The 21,503-nt window shown below is 36.1% G+C and overlaps 1 protein-coding gene across 1 annotated transcript; it reads right to left on the bottom strand.

Moving 5' to 3' along the window:
* Window positions 1–18,284: 18,284 nt before the first annotated feature.
* LOC136235369 (trihelix transcription factor DF1-like) lies at window positions 18,285–21,295 on the bottom strand. The gene is made up of 2 exons (XM_066025008.1): window positions 20,759–21,295; window positions 18,285–20,200 (listed from the first exon to the last, which is right to left on the bottom strand). Exons 1-2 carry the CDS (start codon window positions 21,088–21,090, stop codon window positions 18,571–18,573), a joined length of 1,962 nt encoding a protein of 653 aa, XP_065881080.1. The 5' UTR covers window positions 21,091–21,295; the 3' UTR covers window positions 18,285–18,570.
* Between the last annotated feature and the right edge of the window lie 208 nt (window positions 21,296–21,503).

Consider the following 21,503-nt stretch of genomic DNA (forward strand, 5'->3'; position numbering starts at 1 on the left):
TCTGAAGCTGACTAGAGCCTTGTCGCAAAAAGGAGCCGTTTGGATTCAACGAAGAAATCCAGAATTCAAATGAACAAGTCTTCAGAATACAACTATAAAAGGACAAGTCCACTTCTTGGATTTGAGCCGATTGTGAAAACAAAAAGAGAATAAGAGCATACATACAAAAGCACATCAATACAAGAAAGAGATCTTACACCAAATTTCTATTCCTGTGTAAATGCTAGAGTGATTTTCTTTGTAATCATCTAAAGTGTTCTTTGTCTGAAAAAGAACAATTTTGTATCAATCGTAGTATTGAGAGAGTGTGCTGAGTACCCAGTGTTAAGTACTCAGTGGTAGAGAAATCTAGGTGTTCGGTTATAGCACTTAGTAGGAGTTGAGTAGACGAATAGAGGACGGTACTCTTGCATATTCAACTGCCTTGTAAACGGTTTGCGCTCTACCTTTAAAGAGCTCAGTATTGGATTTAAAAAGCCCGGAGGGATTCTGGGGACTGGACGTAGGCGGAGAGGCCGGACCAGGATAAGTCGTGCTGAGTAATTTCTAACTCTCTTTCAATATATATCTGTATGTGTTGCTTGCTATATTTACTCAGTATATAAATTGTTTAAGCTGACACTGAGTAAATCAGAGTGCTGAGTTGGAAGCTGACCGCAAAAGTGCCATTTCCCAACTCACAAGTAAAACAGTTCTAGTCAGTATCTGACTAAAGCTGTCTTACGCCTCACTCGGCCGGGCTGACCAAAGCTGAGTTGTGAAACTCAAAGAATTGAATTAATTCAGCGTAATTAAAGCGAAGAAGTTACATTAGTTCCTAACCCCCCCCTTTGGAACTAATCACACAGGACCAACAAGTGGTATCAGAGCCTAATAGCTCACTACTCAAAGATATAACTATCTTGAGCTGATCCCGATAAATGGCTCAGAACAGCACTCGTTTCCTTCCAGGGAACCAAACAACACAGATACTCCCTGAGGGATTATCAATTAGTCGCCCTCCCCTATTCTTTGGATCTAATTATACGTTTTGGAAGAATAGGATGAAGAACTTTATTCAAGCCACAAACATGAGTGCATGGCTTGCAATATTTCAAGGCCCATATGTGCCTTATAAAACTGTTAACAATGAGAAAGTTGTTAAGAGTGAAACTGAGTGGTCAGAAGATGACCTTAAAAAATTACAAAATAATGCTTCGGCTATCAATATGCTTCACTGTGCGTTAGATGCTGCAGAATACAATAAGATTTCAGGTTGCGAGTCAGCACAGGAGATTTGGAAAAAGCTTGAGGTAACCTATGAAGGTACAAGCAAAGTCAAGGAATCAAAGGTGAACTAACATTTGAGATTATACGAGCTGTTCGAGATGAACGACAATGAGGACATCTCTAGAATGAATGTTGTCATGAAACCGTTTTAGCTAAAAGCTCAAGCTGATAGTTAAAGGTCCACTTCATATTAATAGCTGACACAAACGCTAGATTCACCAACATCATAAATGAGCTAAAGAGACTCGGCAAAAACTTCACTGAAGAAGAGCAGGTGAAGAAAATCTTGAGAAGCTTACCGAAGAGCTGGCAAGCTAAGAAAACGACCGTGGAGGAAGCTCAAGACTTGACAACATATAAATACGACGAGCTGATCGGATCTCTGCTGACTCATGAGATCTCTATGAAAAATTTCGAAGCAAAAGAAAAGTCAGAAGACAAGAAACAAAAATCACTTGTCATGAAAGCTGACTCAACCGAAGCTGGCTCATCGGATGATGAGGAAATGGCCATGTTTACGAGGAAGATGAAGAAGTTGTTCAGAAAAAATGAAAAGAACAGCAAGAGGCCATTCAGAAGAGGTGATAGGTACAAAGCTGAGTCAAGTGACAAATACAAAAAGGACAGCTCCAAGCCTGTCACGTGCTTTGAGTGCCATCAAACTGGGCACATTAAGTCAAGCTGCCCTAATCTGAAGAAAGAAAAGAAGGGAAGCAAAAAGGCAATGGTGGCCATATGGAGTGACAGCGATGAGTCAACATCATCTGAAGCTGATGCCACCGAGTCAGCAAACATATGCTTAATGGCTGATGACGCTGCTAACCACACTCAATCTGAGCAAGCTGACCTCTCTGAAGAATCTGAATAGGAGGAGTAGTAAAATGAGGTAACATCCTTACACTTGCTTAGAAATGAAATGATTAAAAAGTGTAACAAGAAAATAAAGGCACTCAGCAGGCGGTGTGACGAGATTGAAGAGGTCAAACTTAGTGACCTCCGATATCTTCTCCAAGACAACTCAACTTTGCATAGCAACATGGAAATTATGCACAAGTTTGTCTCGGAAGTCCAATCAGATTCAAAGAAACTGAGAAAGGATGTCACAAACCTTCATAACCAAATAAAAGGTTCAAACAAATCCCATGCTGAGTACTCAGTGTTGGGGTTTAGTGTCCTATAGACAATTGTTCTAGGATACAAACTTAATATAAATGAATTGTTCTTTATATCATTTGTTTTAATGAGATATATGTTTTATAACTACATAAAGGCAATCCCTTTTAAGCACTAAATAAAGTCTAATGAAAGGAAATCCGTAAGTTTGTTTAAAGTGATTATAAAGTGTTCATACAAGCATGAAGTGAGACAAAACTTTATAATAAACTAATAAACTTAAAACCACCCCAAGTCAAGTGATATGTTTAGGATTGATATATCACTGTTGAGACTTGTATGTAACAATGTCTTCTGTCCGACAGAAAGCTGATCTCACAAGCTTCATATATACAGATATCTGGACAGTTACATAGATCCGATGAAAAGTTGTTCATTAGGATTGGGGATCTGATTTGAGATAACAGGATGGGTAGATTCATCCTTGTCACCTGTTCATCTCATTGGTATTAATAGGTATAACTAATCCTCAGACTCAAAGGAATATTAATTGGTATTCTGGATTACGGAATGTGACGCTTTGACTCTGGTGTAACACGATCCTTAACAGAGATGACTCTAGGGTGTAAACAGTAGACGTTGGGTATCACAGGAAGTGATTGCGGGATCATTATATATTGGATTGAGCATTTATCACTCCCGACAAATGGGAGATACATCCAAGGATCGCTTGTGGAAGACTCGACTCTAAATCCTTGCAAGGTGATAGCTTAAGACTTGAAATACAGATTTCACTTAACCTATCTATTTGAGTTGACTCGGCCTGTACAAGTAAAACGAACGTCTCGCTATATGTGACTTGACATCATCCATAGTCATAAGATTCAGTTCAAGGATGTAGTTGATAAAGGATCGAATTATACTGTAACTAATACGGAAAGGTTAACGACAGAATCAACCTGTCTTCTTATAGCTCTGGGGGAATGATTACGGACTTGCTAATCACATACTCTGTACATCATTCCGTTATGCAAAGATTAAATATAATTCTTTGAAAATTAATTTAATAACGTTGCATACGGCTAGAAGCAATAAGAACCTAATGGGTCACACATAAGACTTGGAACCTAAAAGAGAGATAGATGTTAATTAATTGATGGAAGCCCAATTGAGCCCAATAAGGCCCATGGACCAAGGGGGGGGGGGGGGTCGAAATTCATGTAGTGATATACATGAATAATTAATTTGATTTTGTTAAACCTAATTGGATTAGGATTATGAATTAAATTAATTAAGAGATAAATAAGTTAGGAGTTTTAATTAGATTATAATACTCATATTATTATCCAATAAGGTTATTATTATTATTATTATCCTTAATATATTAGATATATAATGAGATAATAATTAGGAATTCTATTCCGAATTGAATTCCTATTCAGTAACCTAATTCTATCTAACTAGGGATTAGATACAAGAGATTATAAATACCCCTCCCCTAGTGATTTTCGAAATCCCCAAGAGAGCAAGCCTTAGAGATTTTCGAAATCCATATAGTGCAAGAGAGAGAAAATTTCGAAACCCCTAGTTCGAAGACGAGATTTTCTACGGCTTCCTTCCGATCAATTGATTTCATCTATTTCTTTTATCCTTGATCTTGTGTTGATTAGTTAGAGGCAATCTACTTTGGTTGCTATTCAACGGTTGATTCTAAATTAATCTTCCCATGTTTTATTTCGTGTTTGGGAACTCGGAGACGAGTTATGGGCACTTCATTAACAACGGTAGATTGATCATCAAAAGGTAATTCTTCTTATCCCTCTTTATATGAAATAACGATTAACGGATCCTATGGTTAAATGGAAATAGGTTAAAATTTTTATATTTCCGCTGCTATACCTTAGCCTAATTTCCAACACTCAGGTACTGGTCAGCGCAGACAGTTCACTCAGTGTGACTGTTGTGGGAAAAGGGGACACACAACAGATGTGTGTTGGTATAACAAGCGGATTGTCCAATGTGACTTCTGCGGAAAGAAAGGACATACCACTAAGGTATGTTGGCATGCTCAGCACAATGGTGCTGACCAAAAACAAAGTCACCCTAAAAGGGTAACTCATTGTGACTTCTGTGGTAAAAAAGGCCACACCATAAAAGTATGCCGTCACAAATTAAAACATGATTTTGCACCTGTTTATGCTAACAAACGAGGACCCAAAAAGAATTGGGTACCTAAAGATGAATAGTTTAAAATGCAGGTGAGCCTGAGATGCGTGGAGAAATCGAAACTATGGTATATTGATAGCACATGCTCGAGGCACATGACTGGTGATGAAACTCAGTTCATCACACTTGAGCTTAAACGAGGTGGAAACATAAGCTTTGGAGACAATAAAAAGGGAAAGATAGTAGGATCAGGTACTATCGGAGGTAATCCTACTATTGAGTCAGTATCCTTAGTTAAGGGTCTCAAATACAATCTATTGAGCGTAGCTCAGCTGTGTGATAGCGGTAGACAGGTTGTATTTGATGCTACTCAGTGTCGGATACTCGAGGGAAAAACAAAGAATTTGATTTTAACTGCCCATCGTGTTGACAACGTATATATGTTGAGTTTAGAAAAACATTTTTCAAAAAATATATGCTTAGTGTCTAAAGAGGATAACTCCTGGCTATGGCATAGGAGACTTGGTCATGTAAGCATGGACCTCCTTGCCAAATTAGCTAGAAAGCAATTAGTTGAGGGACTGCCCAAATTGAAATTTGAAAAAGATCAATTATGTAATGCTTGTCAGCAAGGTAAACAAATGAAAAAGTCTTTTCAAAGTAAAAACATTGTCTCAACCAAGAGACCATTGGAATTACTACATTTGGACCTTTTCGAACCTGTCCAGCCACTCAGCTTGGGCGGTAAAAAATTCTCCTTAGTCATTGTAGACGATTTCTCTCGGTATACTTGGATCATCTTGCTGAGTAGCAAGGATGAAACTTTTGAGATGTTCACAACATTGATTAAGAAGCTTGAAAATGATAAAGACCTAAAAGTAGCTCATATTAGAAGTGACAATGGCGGAGAATTCAAAAACCAACAGTTTGATGAATTCTACGAAGTCAGTGGCATTGACCATAACTTTTCTGCTCCTAGGACACCTCAACAAAATGGGGTTGTTGAAAGGAAGAACAGAACAATAGTTGAAATTGCTAGGACAATGCTGAGCGAAAATAGGCTTTCAAAGTATTTCTGGGGTGAAGCTGTCCACACAGCATTTTACCTACTGAACAGGGCTTTAGTTAGACCTATACTCAATAAAACCCCTTATGAACTTTGGAAAGGACGAAAGCCCAACATTGGCTACTTTCGTGCTTTTGGGTGTAAATGTTTTATACTCAATACAAAAGATAACCTTGCAAAATTTGATGCTAAAGCTGACGAAGCGATCTTTTTAGGGTACTCAACTAATAGTAAAGCATATAGGGTGTATAATAAAAGAACTCAAGTTGTAGAAGAGTCTGTCCATATAGAGTTCGATGAAACTAACCCTGCAGGTAAGACAACTCAGTCCGCCGAAGATGAACCGAGCTCATCTTCTGCTGACCAAACAGGAGCCGATGAGTCATCAGTATAAGGGCTGACCAAAGGTAAAAATGAAACAGAGATTACCTTTGCTGACCAATCCACTCCTGCAGACATTGTAGAAACACATATTCCAAACAACTCAACATTACCCAAAGAAATAAAAATTCCAAGAGGACATTCGGAGAAGTCCATTCTTGATGCCGCTGACAACAAGCTGATGACAAGAGATCAGCTTAGAAAGTATCTCGGCAACGTTGCATTCGTCTCAGTGCAGGAGCCAAAGAACTTCTCAGAAGCTGAGCACGACGAACATTGGATCAATGCTATGCAAGAGGAGCTTGATCAATTCAAAAGGAATGAGGTATGGGATTTAGTACCAAAACCTAGGAATCAAAAGACCATAGGAACTAAGTGGGTCTTTAGAAATAAACTAGATGAGTAAGGCAATATGGTCAGAAACAAAGCCCGACTTGTAGCCCAAGGCTATAGTCAGCAAGAGGGCATTGACTATAGTGAGACCTTTGCTCCTATTGCTAGGTTAGAGGCTATACGTATATTGTGTGCATATGCTAGCAATATGAACTTTAAATTATATCAAATGGATGTTAAAAGTGCCTTTCTTAATGGATTTATAAACGAAGAGGTATATGTTAGTCAGCCTCCAGGGTTTGAAGATCCAAAACTTCCAAACCACGTTTATAAACTCAAGAAGGCCTTATATGGCCTGAAGCAAGCTCCAAGAGCTTGGTATGAGAGGTTGACCAACTTCCTGCTGACCAGGAATTATTTCAGAGACAAAGCTGACACAAGCTTGTTCATTAAGAAAAAGGGTAAAAATACCCTGCTAGCACAAATTTACGTAGATGACATAATCTTTGGTGCTACTGACGAATCTATGTGCAAAGAATTTAGTAAACAGATGCAAACTGAGTTCGAAATGTCCATGATGGGCGAACTCAACTTCTTCCTTGGTTTACAAATCAAGCAAGGGAAGAATGGCATCTTCATCAGTCAGTCCAAGTACGCCAAAGAAATGTTAAAAAAATTCGATATGGAAGAATGCAAGCCCATATCAACCCCAATGGGTACTGACACTGTCCTTTGCGCCGACGAGAAAGGTAAGTCAGTAGATAGCAAGCTATATCGAGGTATGATAGGCTCTCTACTTTATCTTACTGCTAGTAGACCTGACATTCAGTACTCAGTATGTTATTGCGCAAGATATCAAGCTAACCCCAGAGAATCTCATCTTATAGCTGTAAAAAGAATTTTCAGATATTTGCAGAGCTCAGTTAATGCAGGTTTATGGTATCCAAATACAAATGACTTCACACTCATTGGATACACTGACGCTGACTATGGACGAGATAAGCTAGAACGTAAGAGCACTTCAGGAGGATGTCACTTCCTAGGAAGCTGTCTAGTATCTTGGTTCAGTAAGAAGCAATCATCAGTGGACCTGTCTACAATTGAAGCTGAGTACATTGCTGCTGGAAGCTGTGTGGCCCAGGTCCTATGGATTAAGCAATAGCTAGAGGATTATGGAGTCAAGACAAAAACAATAGAGGTCAAATGTGACAACAAGAGTGCCATTGACCTTTCCAAAAATCCAATCCAACACAGCCGGATGAAGCATGTCAGCATAAGGCATCACTTCATCAGAGACCATGTACTCAAGGGTGAGATCAAGCTGACTTATGTTCCAACAGATGAACAGCTTGCGGATATCTTTACGAAGCCTCTGGCTCATGAGCAATTCAACATACTAAGGGAAGCTATCGGTATGTCTAATCCTCTTCAATGAAATTCTATGTTTAAATTGAATGATGAGTGATTACCATGCTAAGTAATTTGTGCTAAATTAGTAGCTACTGTATGCTAAGTAACTTACTCAAACTGAGCTAATACGAATATCATAAAATCACTTTATGCTGACTAAACTTACATACTGAGTGATTATCTTAAGCTGAGTTACTAAGCACACGAATAAGTTTCTACGTAAAACTGACTACTCAGAATACCAAACGTTTAAAATTCCTAACGCTGAGTAAAGATCCGTTGCATAATTAATGCTAGCACGCGAATTAAGTAGCCACCTAGGATGACGTAAGCGCAATAATTAGAAAACACATGCGCCGATTGTGTCATAAATGCCAGAATCATTGTCGGTTGATTATCTCGAGGCCAAAACCGCCACCTCAACGATTCAGATCAATTCGACACCCCTATAAATAGTGGATGAATTCCCACTTCTACCTCTTTACACTTAGAATTTCTCGCAATCAATCTCTCTCTATCTAAAAATCCCAAACCTCTCAAAAATCTCTGAAAAATCATGTCAGATTCTCACAATATCTCCGGTGCCGGTTACGACGACAACCGCTCCGATGAAAACCTTCAATCTCCTACTCAGTAGAAATACAACGAGACTCCCACTAAGTCTCAAGAACACGATCAGCATGACCAAACTCCAAGCAAGAACCCCCACGCTGACCTTGCAACTTCATCGAAAAAGAAACAGAAAAAGGATAAGAGGAAGAAACCGATGGAAAGGACTTACTCTCTAGTCTACAACAGTGTCAGGGGATACAAAGTTGATCACTCCCGATGGTTTTCTAAGGGATTTGTAGACGCTGAGAAACCGTTCTGCGAATGGATCTCTAAAAATGGCTAGACTGAGCTATTTTCTATCCGAGAAGCCACCTACCCAGAAATGGTAAAGGAATTCTATGCCAATCTGAGAGCCGCTGATGATGATAGGGATTACATGGTCACAAAGGTCCAAGGGAAAGATATTTTTGTCAATCCTCCCTATCTCGCCAAATTGCTCAAGCTGACCAATAGCGGAGCCAAACTCAGAACCACTAACGACTACACTAAAATCGAATATCCCACTGAGTTTTGCAAACCCGACGGTCATGTAGGGGAAATCGCTAGCACTTCCATGGGTTAGAATCAGAAGATGGCCCACTACATCTTGACGAACTTTCTCTTCCCCAAGGTCAACTCAACATCCTCAGCGTCAAACTTTGAACAATGTTTTATCTGGCATATGCTGACCTACAAACAAATCAACATGCCAGTCTTTCTCATCGGTGCCTTCCAACGGAGTACTGGTACCCTCAGGTTAGGCTCACTAATTACCAAAATCCTAAAGGACTACCAAGTAAGCCTAGTAGAGGAAATCAACATCTGGGGTACGGAGATTTCAGCTGGAATACTGTTCGGCTTGGCCTACGACCAACCTATCGTGCCCAAGAAAGGAAAGGGGGCCGCGGTTAAGGAAACAGAGGGCATGCTGACCAGAGAGGGGAAGAAAGTAAAGCAAGCTCACGCTGATAAGCAAGACAGAAAGAGGAAAGCTATTCAAACCTCTTCCAAAGACATTGATGCTGCCCCGAAAAAGATTCGGTTTGTGTCCAAAGGAAAGAAAACTGAAGCTGAGCAAGGTCAGGATGGACCCAAGTCAGCAGAAAACCTCAAAAGGCAAGTTGAGCCTGAGGAAGAAGAAAAAGAGGATACTCTCGAGCAGCCTCTGAGAAAGAAGAAAAAGATCTCCTCTGGGTTAAACCCTATTGATGCACCCCCGCTTGATGTCGTCATCTCTGAAGACTCACACTTTATGAGAAGTCAAGGCATTGATCTCGAGAAAACCCCTACTGACCAAGAAGAAGAAGAGATGGGTAATCTCGGAGGTCAGTTTGATGCTGAGGAGACAACAGAAGTTGAGCAACATGAGACAGTTGACACTAAGCAGGTTGAAGAACAAACTAAGCCAATAGCGAAGGATCACGCTGACCTAGGGTTAAACTCATCTTCTGAATCTCTTGACTCTATTCCTGCTGACCCCTCTCCTCCAAAGGCTAAGAAATTCAGACGACTCAAGAAAAAGGCTCATAAATCTCCAATTATTGACCTTCTGGATGATTCTCCTCTACGGGATCCCATCACTGATCTCTCTGACATGCAATTCAAATTCTTCTCCAATCCCACTGAGCCTTCTCCAAGGAAACTCCAGAAAAATCAAGCCTCTGTTTTTCAAACTGAGGAACAAGCCGATCCCAAGACTCCAGAAAATCCAATCTTTACCAAGCAAGTGCTTGAAGTTCCTGCTGGTCAAACCCCTGAGCCAGGGCAGGAAAAGTCTGCTCGAGTCAGCTTTGAAATCCCTCAATCTCCAACTCCAATTCCAGCTGACACTGAGCCAGTAAATGACTCTGCCGATCATCCTCTTCCAGATCCTTCAATGCAGAACGCTAACCAGTCAGTTCTTACTGGTGATCTGAATAAAAGTCCAGCCGCTGACCTCGCTGGCACATCTGCTTTTGGACAACACCAAACACAAGGTGCTACTCATATTCCGGCATCTGGGCCACACAATAATGAATCCTACGCGTACTTGCATGCTACTGAGTCTGGACGATGAATCATCGACTCAGCTCAAGCCCTACTTCAGGATATTCATCACTCCAATGCCGAAGCCGCTGGGTCTGATCATATTGAGCCAACTCAACTCTCTTCTGTCACTCAGCTCTTGACTGAAATCAAAGGTCTCAAGGATCTTCTGAGTGTCATGACTTCTCTCCAATCTCAACAACCCAAGCAGAAATCTATCGTAAAGCTGGCTGAACTCCAGCTGACCATGGTGAATCATATGAACTCTCTTCAGGGTCAACTCAACAACCTGTTAGCTGTGAACTCAATGTATGCAACCTCTGCTGAGGTTCATCAACTTTTTACCCAGCTAAACGCTGAGCAGACCAGAATGCGTGAGTTAATCTCCTCTTCTTCCTAGTGTTCCATTGAGCAAATAAGTGAGGCAGTCCGCCTACTCAACTTGAGTAAGGAAGAAATGGAAACTGACCAAGTCAAAACGAATGAACTTTTGCAATACTCCCAAGCCACCTTCAAGCATGTGCGCCACATGAATGCTCAATGTCAGTTCTATGATTCGGCTTTGCTCAAGATGTTTCATCAAGCTTATGCCATACTGACTGACACTATCACCTGGGTAGGCAAATCCCAAGAATATATATTGAGTATGCTCTGTGCCTCTATCAGGATTCCTGGTTCTGTCTTGGACGATGGTGTTCCTGTCTTCGATGGTCTAAGTGAAAGCACAAAAAGGCTTAAGGCGTATTCCGTGCGCTTAACTCGTCCTGCTGTCAACGACACTTTCATTCCTCCTCCGCCCGATGCTGGCAAAACGGGGGAGAAAGAACAAACTGATAGAACTCAGCACCACTCAAGGGAAACAGGAGAAGCATCTGGTAGTCAGCAGAAACAAAAGGGAAAAGGCAAAGTTAATCCTACCCAAGTCAACAGGAAGAAATAGTTTGGCTAGATTTGCAAATTTCTTGACTTGTAATTTTTTGTATTTTGTCCTGCTAACCATCAATATACTTATGCATCTCTTATTCAAAACTGACTAATCTTATGTGATGCTTACTTACGTATTGTGCTTTATGCTGATCTGTCTTAATTGAACAAACAAACAAAAGAAAATGGAATATACTCAGTACACATTAGACTTGATACATTTGCTCTGATAATGTTTTCCCATAACTCTGATATCAAACTAACCATGTATCAAAACTGAGTCAAAACATATTCCACACATTGACCTCTTCTGAAAGCTGACCTAGGCTCATCTGAATTAGATCTTGAAAGGTCTAGAACTGAACTAAGTCAGTATAAGCATGCCTTAATTTTACTCAATTGAATCTTAGAAGGTTTAGAGTTAAGTTAAGTCAATAGATGCAACCCTTACGGGGGAGTAATTTCAGTCATGGGGAATCTCAATGCTGAGTTCCATCAATTAAATATTTTGCCAACATCAAAATGGGGGAGTTTGTTGAAACACCTTTCCACATGATTTTGATTTGACAAAATTATTGAAGTTAATCCATGATTAAGGGACAATTAAATTTAAGTGCTTTGATTTAATTGTACTAATATGTTTGTTCAATGTTGAGTATAAATATAAATGCAAATGGAAATAAAAAGTAAGACAGGATGAAGTCAGCATGAGAATACAGCACAAGCTGAGTGGAGTGTAACTCAGCATGACAGAAGATAAGTCATCTTCAGAACAGAAGCTTAAAGATCAAGCTAATCAACGAAGCTGAGTGGAACGGAACTCAGTATTAAAAGTAGAGAAGTCTTCTTGGGAACTATATCTTTCAGAACGAAGCTGACCATGAAAGCTGAGTAAAAGAGAACTCAGTATCTGAATTGGCAATAATCAAAGACAACGGTTATCAAAGTCAAGCTGAGTAATCCTCAGGACAGCGCGAATGATCCGTTTGCTAAAAGACAAGATCCGACAACTGTCTGCACCAATAATAGAAACCTTGGAATTACGCAAAAGCCAATTTCGAGATGCATGGGTCAACTGTTCGTTAGCTAAAAGACGAACTGGCGCAAGAAGACGAAACCTGCGAGAAAAAGACAAACCTGACGACTGCAGAATTCACACGACAGGATTGGCCTGCAAATCTGAAGCTGACCAGAGCCTTGTCGCAAAAAGGAGCCATTTGGATTCAACGGACAAATCCAGAATTCAAATGAACAAGTCTTCAGAATACAACTATAAAAGGACAAGTCCACTTCTTGGATTTGAGCCGATTGTGAAAACAAAAAGAGAATAAGAGCATACATACAAAAGCACATCAATACAAGAAAGAGATCTTACACCAAATTTCTATTCCTGTGTAAATGCTAGAGTGATTTTCTTTGTAATCATCTAAAGTGTTCTTTGTCTGAAAAAGAACAATTTTGTATCAATCGTAGTATTGAGAGAGTGTGCTGAGTACCCAATGTTAAGTACTCAGTGGTAAAGAAATCTAGGTGTTCGGTTATAGCACTTAGTAGGAGTTGAGTAGACGAATAGAGGACGGTACTCTTGCATATTCAACTGCCTTGTAAACGGTTTGCGCTCTACCTTTAAAGAGCTCGATATTGGATTTAAAAAGCCCGGAGGGATTCTGGGGACTGGACGTAGGCGGAGAGGTCGAACCAGGATAAGTCGTTCTGAGTAATTTCTAACTCTCTTTCAATATATATCTGTATGTGTTGCTTGCTATATTTACTCAGTATATAAATTGTTTAAGCTGACACTGAGTAAATCAGAGTGCTGAGTTGGAAGCTGACCACAAAAGTGCCATTTCCCAACTCACAAGTAAAACAGTTCTAGTCAGTATCTGACTAAAGCTGTCTTACGCCTCACTCGGCCGGGCTGACCAAAGCTGAGTTGTGAAACTCAAAGAATTGAATTAAGTCAGCGTAATTAAAGCGAAGAAGTTACATTAGTTCCTAACCCCCCCTTGGAACTAATCACACGGGACCAACAAGCCTGAGATGTGCTCAAGAGTGAAAGGTGTGATACATTAACAGCGGTTGCTCAAGGCATATGACATGGCTCAGATGGCTCAGATGTCTTAGAGAGTTTGAACTTTTATTTTTTATTTATTGTTTATGTTTGCTACTATTTTGGTAACTCATCAATTTCTAAGCATCGAAATTAGAGAGTTTGAATTTAGATTTATTATTTATTATTATTTATTGTTTTATAAATAGGAAAAATTACAAAAAATTAAACCATGTGATTTGGTCCATTTTCAAACATAAACTATCTGGTTTGAAAGTTCGCAAATAGATACCATATGATACGTTCCATTAGCAAAAGCATTCCAAAATTGTAACACCGTTAAAAAATGCTGATGTGGCAATATTGATCAAAAAGTCAGATAAGTATTTTTCTCATTTTCCCTATTTTCTCCATTGTTCTTTCTTATCTCTCCTCTATCACCCACACCAACTCTCTTCCCACTGCATCTTCGTTTGAGAAGAAAAAGATATTAGTCTAAATCAGTATCAGCATGGATTTCTCCAGCATTAACAAGAATGCTCTGCAATGGGCCATCGATAACTTAGCTGATAAAGGAGATACTCTTTTTATTATCCATAACCATATCAATCCAAACACTCTTCATGAATCTCGCAACAAGCTCTGGGCCAAGTCTGTTCTCGTCAGTAATTTTTTACTCTTATTTTTCTATTTATTCCGATTTGATCTGATATGACTTGATCGACTTGTTTTCTTTTGATTTTCTGCTCTCATTCCTTTGGCCCCGTTCAGAGAGTCAGAGATAATGAAGAGTTATGTTGTTAAAATTTATATAGAAATTCCTGATATGCTTGATATTGTTTCTAGACAAACAGAGGTATTTCTATTGTTGATTGTGTTTATGGATTTCGAAAAGAGAGAATTGGATCTAATGTATTGTGTTTCAGAGGTGAATATTGTCACAAAATTGTAATGTGGAGGAGATCCCACAGAAAAGCTTCTTGAATTAAAAATAAAAAAAATTATAAAAAGAAGTAAAAGAATATGAAGAAGAAATTAGAAGAGAAACCTTGCATATTTGAAGATGCACTTGAAAGAGAGACGGTGATGATGATGGAGGAAAGAACAAAAGAGAAGAGAGAAAAAATAACAAAAATTACTCCTATGATTTTTTGGCCAATGTTGTCACATCAGTATTTTTTAACGGTGTTAAAATTTTGGACTGTTTTTGCTAACGGAATGTATTATATGGTATCTCTTTGTAAACTTTTAAAGCACATAGTTTATGTTTGAAATTTTTGTAAACCACGTGGTTTATTTTTGTACTTTTTCTTTATAAATATAAGTAGATGACCTTTTCAAATTTTCCTTTCTACTAATTTGACAACTCATTAAAAATACATTTAAAACTCTTCTTGTTCATTTTTCTCTAAGCATCGAACTTAGAGAGTGTGAACTTCTATTTGTTATTTATTATTTTATATTTGCTACTAATTTGACAATTCATACATTTTTAAAGCATCAAATTTAGAGAGTTTGAACTTTTATTTATTTATTGTTTTTTATATTATAAATATATGTAGATGATTTTTTAATTTTCCTTTTTTACTAATTTGACAACTCATTAAATATACATTTAAAATTCTTATTGTTTATTTCTCTCTTCTATACTTTTAATAACATAATATATATAAATATATATATATATATATATATATATATATATATATCATTTTTTTTGAGAAATATATATATAACAACGGAAAAGTGATCAACCTTTAACTAATAGTACTATATTTAAAAAAAAAAAACTATGCCTCAAAATCTATATTTATAAGGTACTTTGATTTATTAATTAAAATGACATGAAATGTCTTTAAAAAAAAATACCATAGTATGATTATTTTTTTAAATAGGAAGTTTTTCCTTATTATATATAGCTTTATATATACTTGTGTTATAGTTGTTCTTTAGTATTAACATTAGATGAAATTTATACCAATTTCAATGCTAATAATTATAAAATCTGCCTTTTATCTTGATCTCTCTTCTACTTAAATAGTTTGCCAAAACCAATTTACATAACTTGATTCTTAAAAATAAAAATAAAAATAAAAATAATAATAACTTGATTTTGGAAATATTTTCCAAACATGCATGAGATGCAATGCATATTTCTGATGACACGTTCATGGAGCTTGATTGAGGACTGATTATGGATTATTTGTAAATATGGAGAATATGAATTGAGGTTGCAATTAATGCCAATTCATACATATATTAATATTTTTCAGGAAAAGTAAAAAAAGAAATGTTTGTAATTACAAATAGTACAAACATAAAGTCTAGCTTTAAAAAATTAATTTCTGAACAAAAATACATAATGAATCACAAAGACTAGCAATAATTAAAACCGAGGGCACATACAGAATATTTGAAGACATTTAATAAAAATGTATCATTTCTAATCATTATAACAAAATTGTATTTAAAATTTTCAAAAAAGATTAATTTACATAGGGAGCTCTCAATTAGCTAGGATTAAGGATCATAATCTTCTGATTATAGGAACTAAATAATGAAGAATTTATTTGGAAATAAGAACTCATCAAGAATATATATATATATATATATATATATATAAAATAGGCAATGGAAAAGATTCGTGTGGTAGTGGACCCTGTTTTTGAAGGTGTATGAACCCTTATGTTGTATGTGATGTTGGCATATAGTGGCCTTAAGGTCCCCCTTGGAAAGGGCATCCCTCTACCTATTTTATTTTTATATATTTCTCTTTAATTATAACATTTCTACAAACTCTTTTTCAACTTACATTTCTCTCACATAGAAATATAATTTTACCAAAAAAAGAACTAGAAAAATAATTTACATTCTCAAAATTTCTTTTATTCTTTTTATTAAAGATGGAAGAAAAAAAAAGACAACTAAGTTAACATCTCAAGAATACCAGAAACTAAATCGGGCAGAATATATAAAATAGTACATTCTCAATTTCTTAAAAAATATATGAAAGGATTTAAATATCAATTTACCTATGAATACTTCAACAATAAATATAAAAATTAAACCATTTTTCTTCTTTTAAAAAACTCTAAGCGCTAATCTTTTTTATTGTTTTTGAGATGACACTTCTTTCTTCTTCCTTGCATCTATTATTTTATCATCGTACTTTATTTTACATTTTATTTTATTTTGTGTTTTTTAATTCATATTTCATCTTATTTCTTTTTTTAATGATATGTATGTATTATCTATAATTTTTTTTATTTCATTTGCCCCTTTCTAAATTCAACTCGAGAGTGATTTATTTAAATTATTCATGGTAAGTGCAATGTAAATTATTAAATTTACGTTATTTCAATATGATCAATTCAGATTCGTTATTTTTTTTAAAAGAATTTCAATGCTGAAATTTGGATTGACGTCCTTCTACCACTTTATAATATATTAGAATTTCATAATATGTGATTCATATATATTTGATATAATTATTAAAATTTCATATTATGTAATTCATGTATATTTCATTTTGGGTTTACTTTTTATGATATTTATTGTCCTTTGTGGACCATTTTCTTTTATAATTAGTAAATTTTAAACATCTTTAATTTAGATTTCTACGAGATTTAATTTTTTTAATTTAGATTTATATGAGATTTTATTCCTTTATTTTCTTTTTATAGTTTTTTTATTTAATGGAGTTATATATGTTTTATGTATAAAAAAAACTTATATACAAATATTATATAAGTCACTATTTTACTACTAAATCCAATATTCTTATATTTTTATTCACTACGACTGTAAAAAAATTATTTACATTTTATATGAGATTTTATTCCTTTAGTTTAGATTTATACAAGATTGTATTCCTTTATTTCTTGTTGTAGTTTTTTTCTTTAACGGGGCTATATATGTTTTATGTAAAAAAAAAAAATTTAAAGCTATATAAAATAATATAGGAATCAATGTTTCAATATTCTTATATTTTTATTTACTGCAACTGTAAAAACCTAATTAAATATTATACGAGATTTTATTTCTTTAATTTAGATTTATACGAGATTGTATTCTTTTATTTCTTGTTGTAGTTTTTTCTTTAATGGAACTATATATGATTTATGTAAAAAAAAAAATTAAACCTATATAAGTTTTCTTCAATAAGTATATATATATATATATATATATATATATATATATATATATATATGAGTCACTTTTTCACCGCTAAATTCAATATTCTTATATTTTTATTACTACAACTGTAAAAAAAATTAATTACATTTTATATGAGATTTTATTCCTTTAATTTAGATTTATACGAGATTTTATTCCTTTATTTTCATTTTGTATTTTTGTCCTTACTAGAACTTTATTTAAAAAAAAGAATTTAAACTTATATAAAATTAATATATGAATCACTTTTGTACCGCTAAATCCAATATTCTTATATTTTTATTGACTACAACCGTCAAAACTTAATTACATTTTATACGAAATTTTATTTCTTTAATTATATTTATACGAGATTTTATTCCTTTGTTTTTTTGTTGTAGTTTTTTCTGTAACGGAGCTAGTAAAAAATAAAATAAAAAATTTAAACCTATATAAAAAAATAATATATGAATCATTTTTTACAGCTAAATCCAATATTTTTATATTTTTTTTTACTACAACTTAATTACATTTTATAAAAATTTACTGGTGTTTTTTCTTAAAACTTTTTTTACTGGTGTATTTAATTAGAATAGAACCCAGGAGAATATTTATACATTATTCATTCTCCTAATTTTTCTAAGTTTTGCATAAAACTTCGAAATTTCATAGTTAAAAAAAAAAAATGCTCCTCCAGTACCTCATTTCTTTATTCATTTTCTTTTTCTTTTTTTCTCTATTGAAAATTTCAGATCATAGAAGAACAAACATTAATCAATTCTAAGATTTACATGAACATGAAAAATAAACAAAAATACAACACTAGTCTCTTCTTCTTCTTTTTTTTTTTTTTTTTTTTTGAATTTATTTATTCTTTTGGAACCTGAACTTCTCTCTTTCTCCCATATCTTTCCTTTATCTCTTAATCACATTATTTATTTAGCAAAAAAATAAATAAATTATAAAAATAATAAAACATATAATCCCACTGACTATATGCTACATCTCTCACCATGTATTAATGAAGATTCGTTGGACCCCAATTGACGGCTGCCGGAATCTGGAGCCAGCAATCAAAATCCGTGACTTAACCTGCAGAGCTAATCGACGTTTGCCTGTTTGGTACAATTTCATAGCCGCCGGCTTCATCATCATCTTCATCATCATCATTATCATGATCTTGATCACTCTCTAAATCATCCATAACAGAATCATGTTGAGAAGGCTGAGGAGGAGGTGGAGGAGGAGCAGGCGGAGGCGGCCATTGTTGCTCCGGTCGTACCATTAAAGGAACAGAATTCTCAGGCTTGAATTGGACAACATTGGAATTCTTCTCTCTATATAAAGCATCAAGCTGGTGAAAATAAGGACATGTTTTAGAATCTTCAGGCCTTTTTTTGTTGCTTTCTTTCACTTTCTTGAAGTACTTATTGATATTCTCCCATTTCTCTTTGCATCTTTTAGCATTCCGATTATATCCAAGCTTTCTCATTCCTGCTGATATCTCTTCCCAAAGTGGCCCTTTTGGTCCATTTTCTTGATATTTTGAGTCTAATGTAGTCCTCAAATGAATCAATGCTTCAACTTCAACTTTAGGCCATCTTGATGAGCTTGCTCCTGAACCAGACATTACTACTAATGCTTGATCCCCATTGTTATCACCTTTAAACTCCACAATTCTCCCTTCCTGCTGCTGAACCGGGGTCGGTACCAACTGCATTGCTTGTGGCTGCATCGCTTGTGCTGGTGCTGATGCTTGTATTGGTTGTGGTGTCATCGATGCTTGCTGTGGCTGGGGAGGAGGAGGAGGTGCTGATGCTGGTACTGGTGCCGATGCTTGTACTGGTTTTGGAGGGGGTATCTGTTGCTGCGGCGGCTGCTGATTCGGTACTTGCTGTTGCTGTGGGGGTGGATTTTGCTGGTCAGATAACTTTTGTAAAAATGCCATAACTGCAGCATCTTTAGCAGAAGCCATAGATCTTTCTTGGGCTAAGATTTCGCGTTCTCTATTAATTCTTGACATTTCCTGCATTCTCCAAGATTCTTCCCTCACCATTCTCTCATGTTCCCTTTTCTCAATTGCTTCTAAGAATTTATTCTGCATATCTTCTTGCCTGTGTATAACTTCCTTCATCAGCCGCTCAAAGAAATCCTTCCACTTCCTCTTCCTCCGCCGCCCTTGAATTTCCATGTCTGAGGACGTGGATGATGAAGATGTCGAATTCGAGAGAAGATCCCCCGAAAAACTTGGCACTGAAGAAGATACATTTATAGGGTTTTTCTCTTGTATTACTGTAGGGTTTACTGCAAATGGAGGAACTGTCAGATTAATTCCCGTTGATACAATTCCTTGATCCGGTATTGATGTAACAGTAGGACTAATAATATGAGATGCACCAACACTTTGAGAAGTAAGAGGAGGAGGAGGAGGATGAGATGCCGGTGCCGGGGCAGGTGCAGGTGGCGGTGGTGCGGGTGGATTAACCACCGGCATTGGTAAGGTTGGGATAGTTGCAGGTTGAGGCTTTGGCGGCGGCGGCGGAAATGAAGGTGGAGGGTGAGATTCAAACGCTTCTAATTGATCAAAAAATCTATACGCTTTTCCTTCTTGTTTACCGCTTCTTCCTTCTTTGGTTCTCTTGTGATACTTGTACACATTCTCGAACTTCTCTTTACATTTCTTTGAACTTCGATTATAACCCAGTTCTGCTAACTTCCTGATTCATTCACCAAGTACACAAACAACAACAAAAAACAAACATTTCTAAAACATTTCCCACATAAAATTTCAAAAAAAAAAAAAAAACTGTAATTAATTAAATAATTAAGACATTATTCGACCCAACTTAATTAATTCTCTTATCTTAATTACAAGACAAAAGAAATAATGAGATCCAAGTACAATTCCAATTACATTTAAGAGATGGAGGGAGGGAGCTAATTAAAATTAAATTAAGATAATTGGGGATTAAAATGAAGTTGCAGCAAGAATTGAGTGTGTATGGGTAATTACTGCAAAAAGAAAAAGAAAGTGACCCAGATAAACAAAATGTCCAAATACTGAATTTTGCTGAATTGTATCAAAACAAAACTCATTTCAAGAAAAAAGTTTAATTCCTTAATAAAAATAAAATCATCGAAAAGTGTAATCTATCTGTAAGAGAATAATAAATCTGGAAACGTAAACAAAAGAAAGAGAAAGAGAAAGAGATTGTGTAAGTTGCAGATCTCCATTAATGGAAAACCCCCAAAAAAAAAAAAAAAAAAAAACTGACCTGGAAACTTCATCCCATAAAGGACCCTTAACACTAGCATCTCGAAAAGCAACGTCCATATCCGACCTTATTCTCAAGAGTGCTAAAGTTTCCTCCCGCGGCCATCGGTTTCCGCCGAAGCTCCGGTCACCTTCATCAGCACCACCGCCTCTTGCTCTATCTTCATCAGCTGAATTATTGTTTGGGCCCACCACATGTCCAACTTCAAGATGATGGTGATGGTGGTGAGAAGGATGAGATGCCGCTGCCTGGTCAGGCCCGCTGCCGCCAGCACCACCACCGCGGCTGGGTGTTGTAGTGGCTGCTAGAACACTACTTGAGTCCCCTAGCATAGGACTCACCTTGTTTTCCTGGTCTTCTACTCTTCTTTTATTTTCTGAAATTACAGTTGTTTTGGGGAAAAAATTGTATATATATAGAAAGAGAAGGTGAAATGAATTTTCTTTCTCTTTCTCTCTCGAGGGTTATATGAAATTCAAGAGGGGTTAATTTATTTATTTCTTTATTTCTTTAATTCTGTGGGATCTGCCCTCTGCTTCTCAATCTCAAGAAGTGATTCTTTTTTCTATTTTTTAATTATTTTTCAAGTAGTAATTTATTTTTATTATTTTGCTTTTTTAGATGTGGAATCTTTTTTATTTAAATTTATTTAATAGTTATTTGTTTTGGTAGGGTTGGCTAGTTAAAAAGCATAGTAAGAGGTGTCACTTGTTTCATCTCAGTAATAGTAAAGGTGGCACTGCAC

Source organism: Euphorbia lathyris, chromosome 7 (genome assembly GCF_963576675.1).
Source record: "Euphorbia lathyris chromosome 7, ddEupLath1.1, whole genome shotgun sequence".
NCBI lineage: Eukaryota > Viridiplantae > Streptophyta > Magnoliopsida > Malpighiales > Euphorbiaceae > Euphorbia > Euphorbia lathyris.

What these genes read in the sequence shown, in the direction of transcription:
- LOC136235369 (XM_066025008.1), bottom strand. Translation starts at nt 21,090, where the DNA reads ATGCTAGGGGACTCAAGTAGTGTTCTAGCAGCCACTACAACACCCAGC. An exon ending in TTATGGGATGAAGTTTCCAG is followed by an intron (nt 20,201 to 20,758) that starts GTCAGTTTTTTT and finishes TGAATGAATCAG; the next exon opens with GAAGTTAGCAGAACTGGGTT.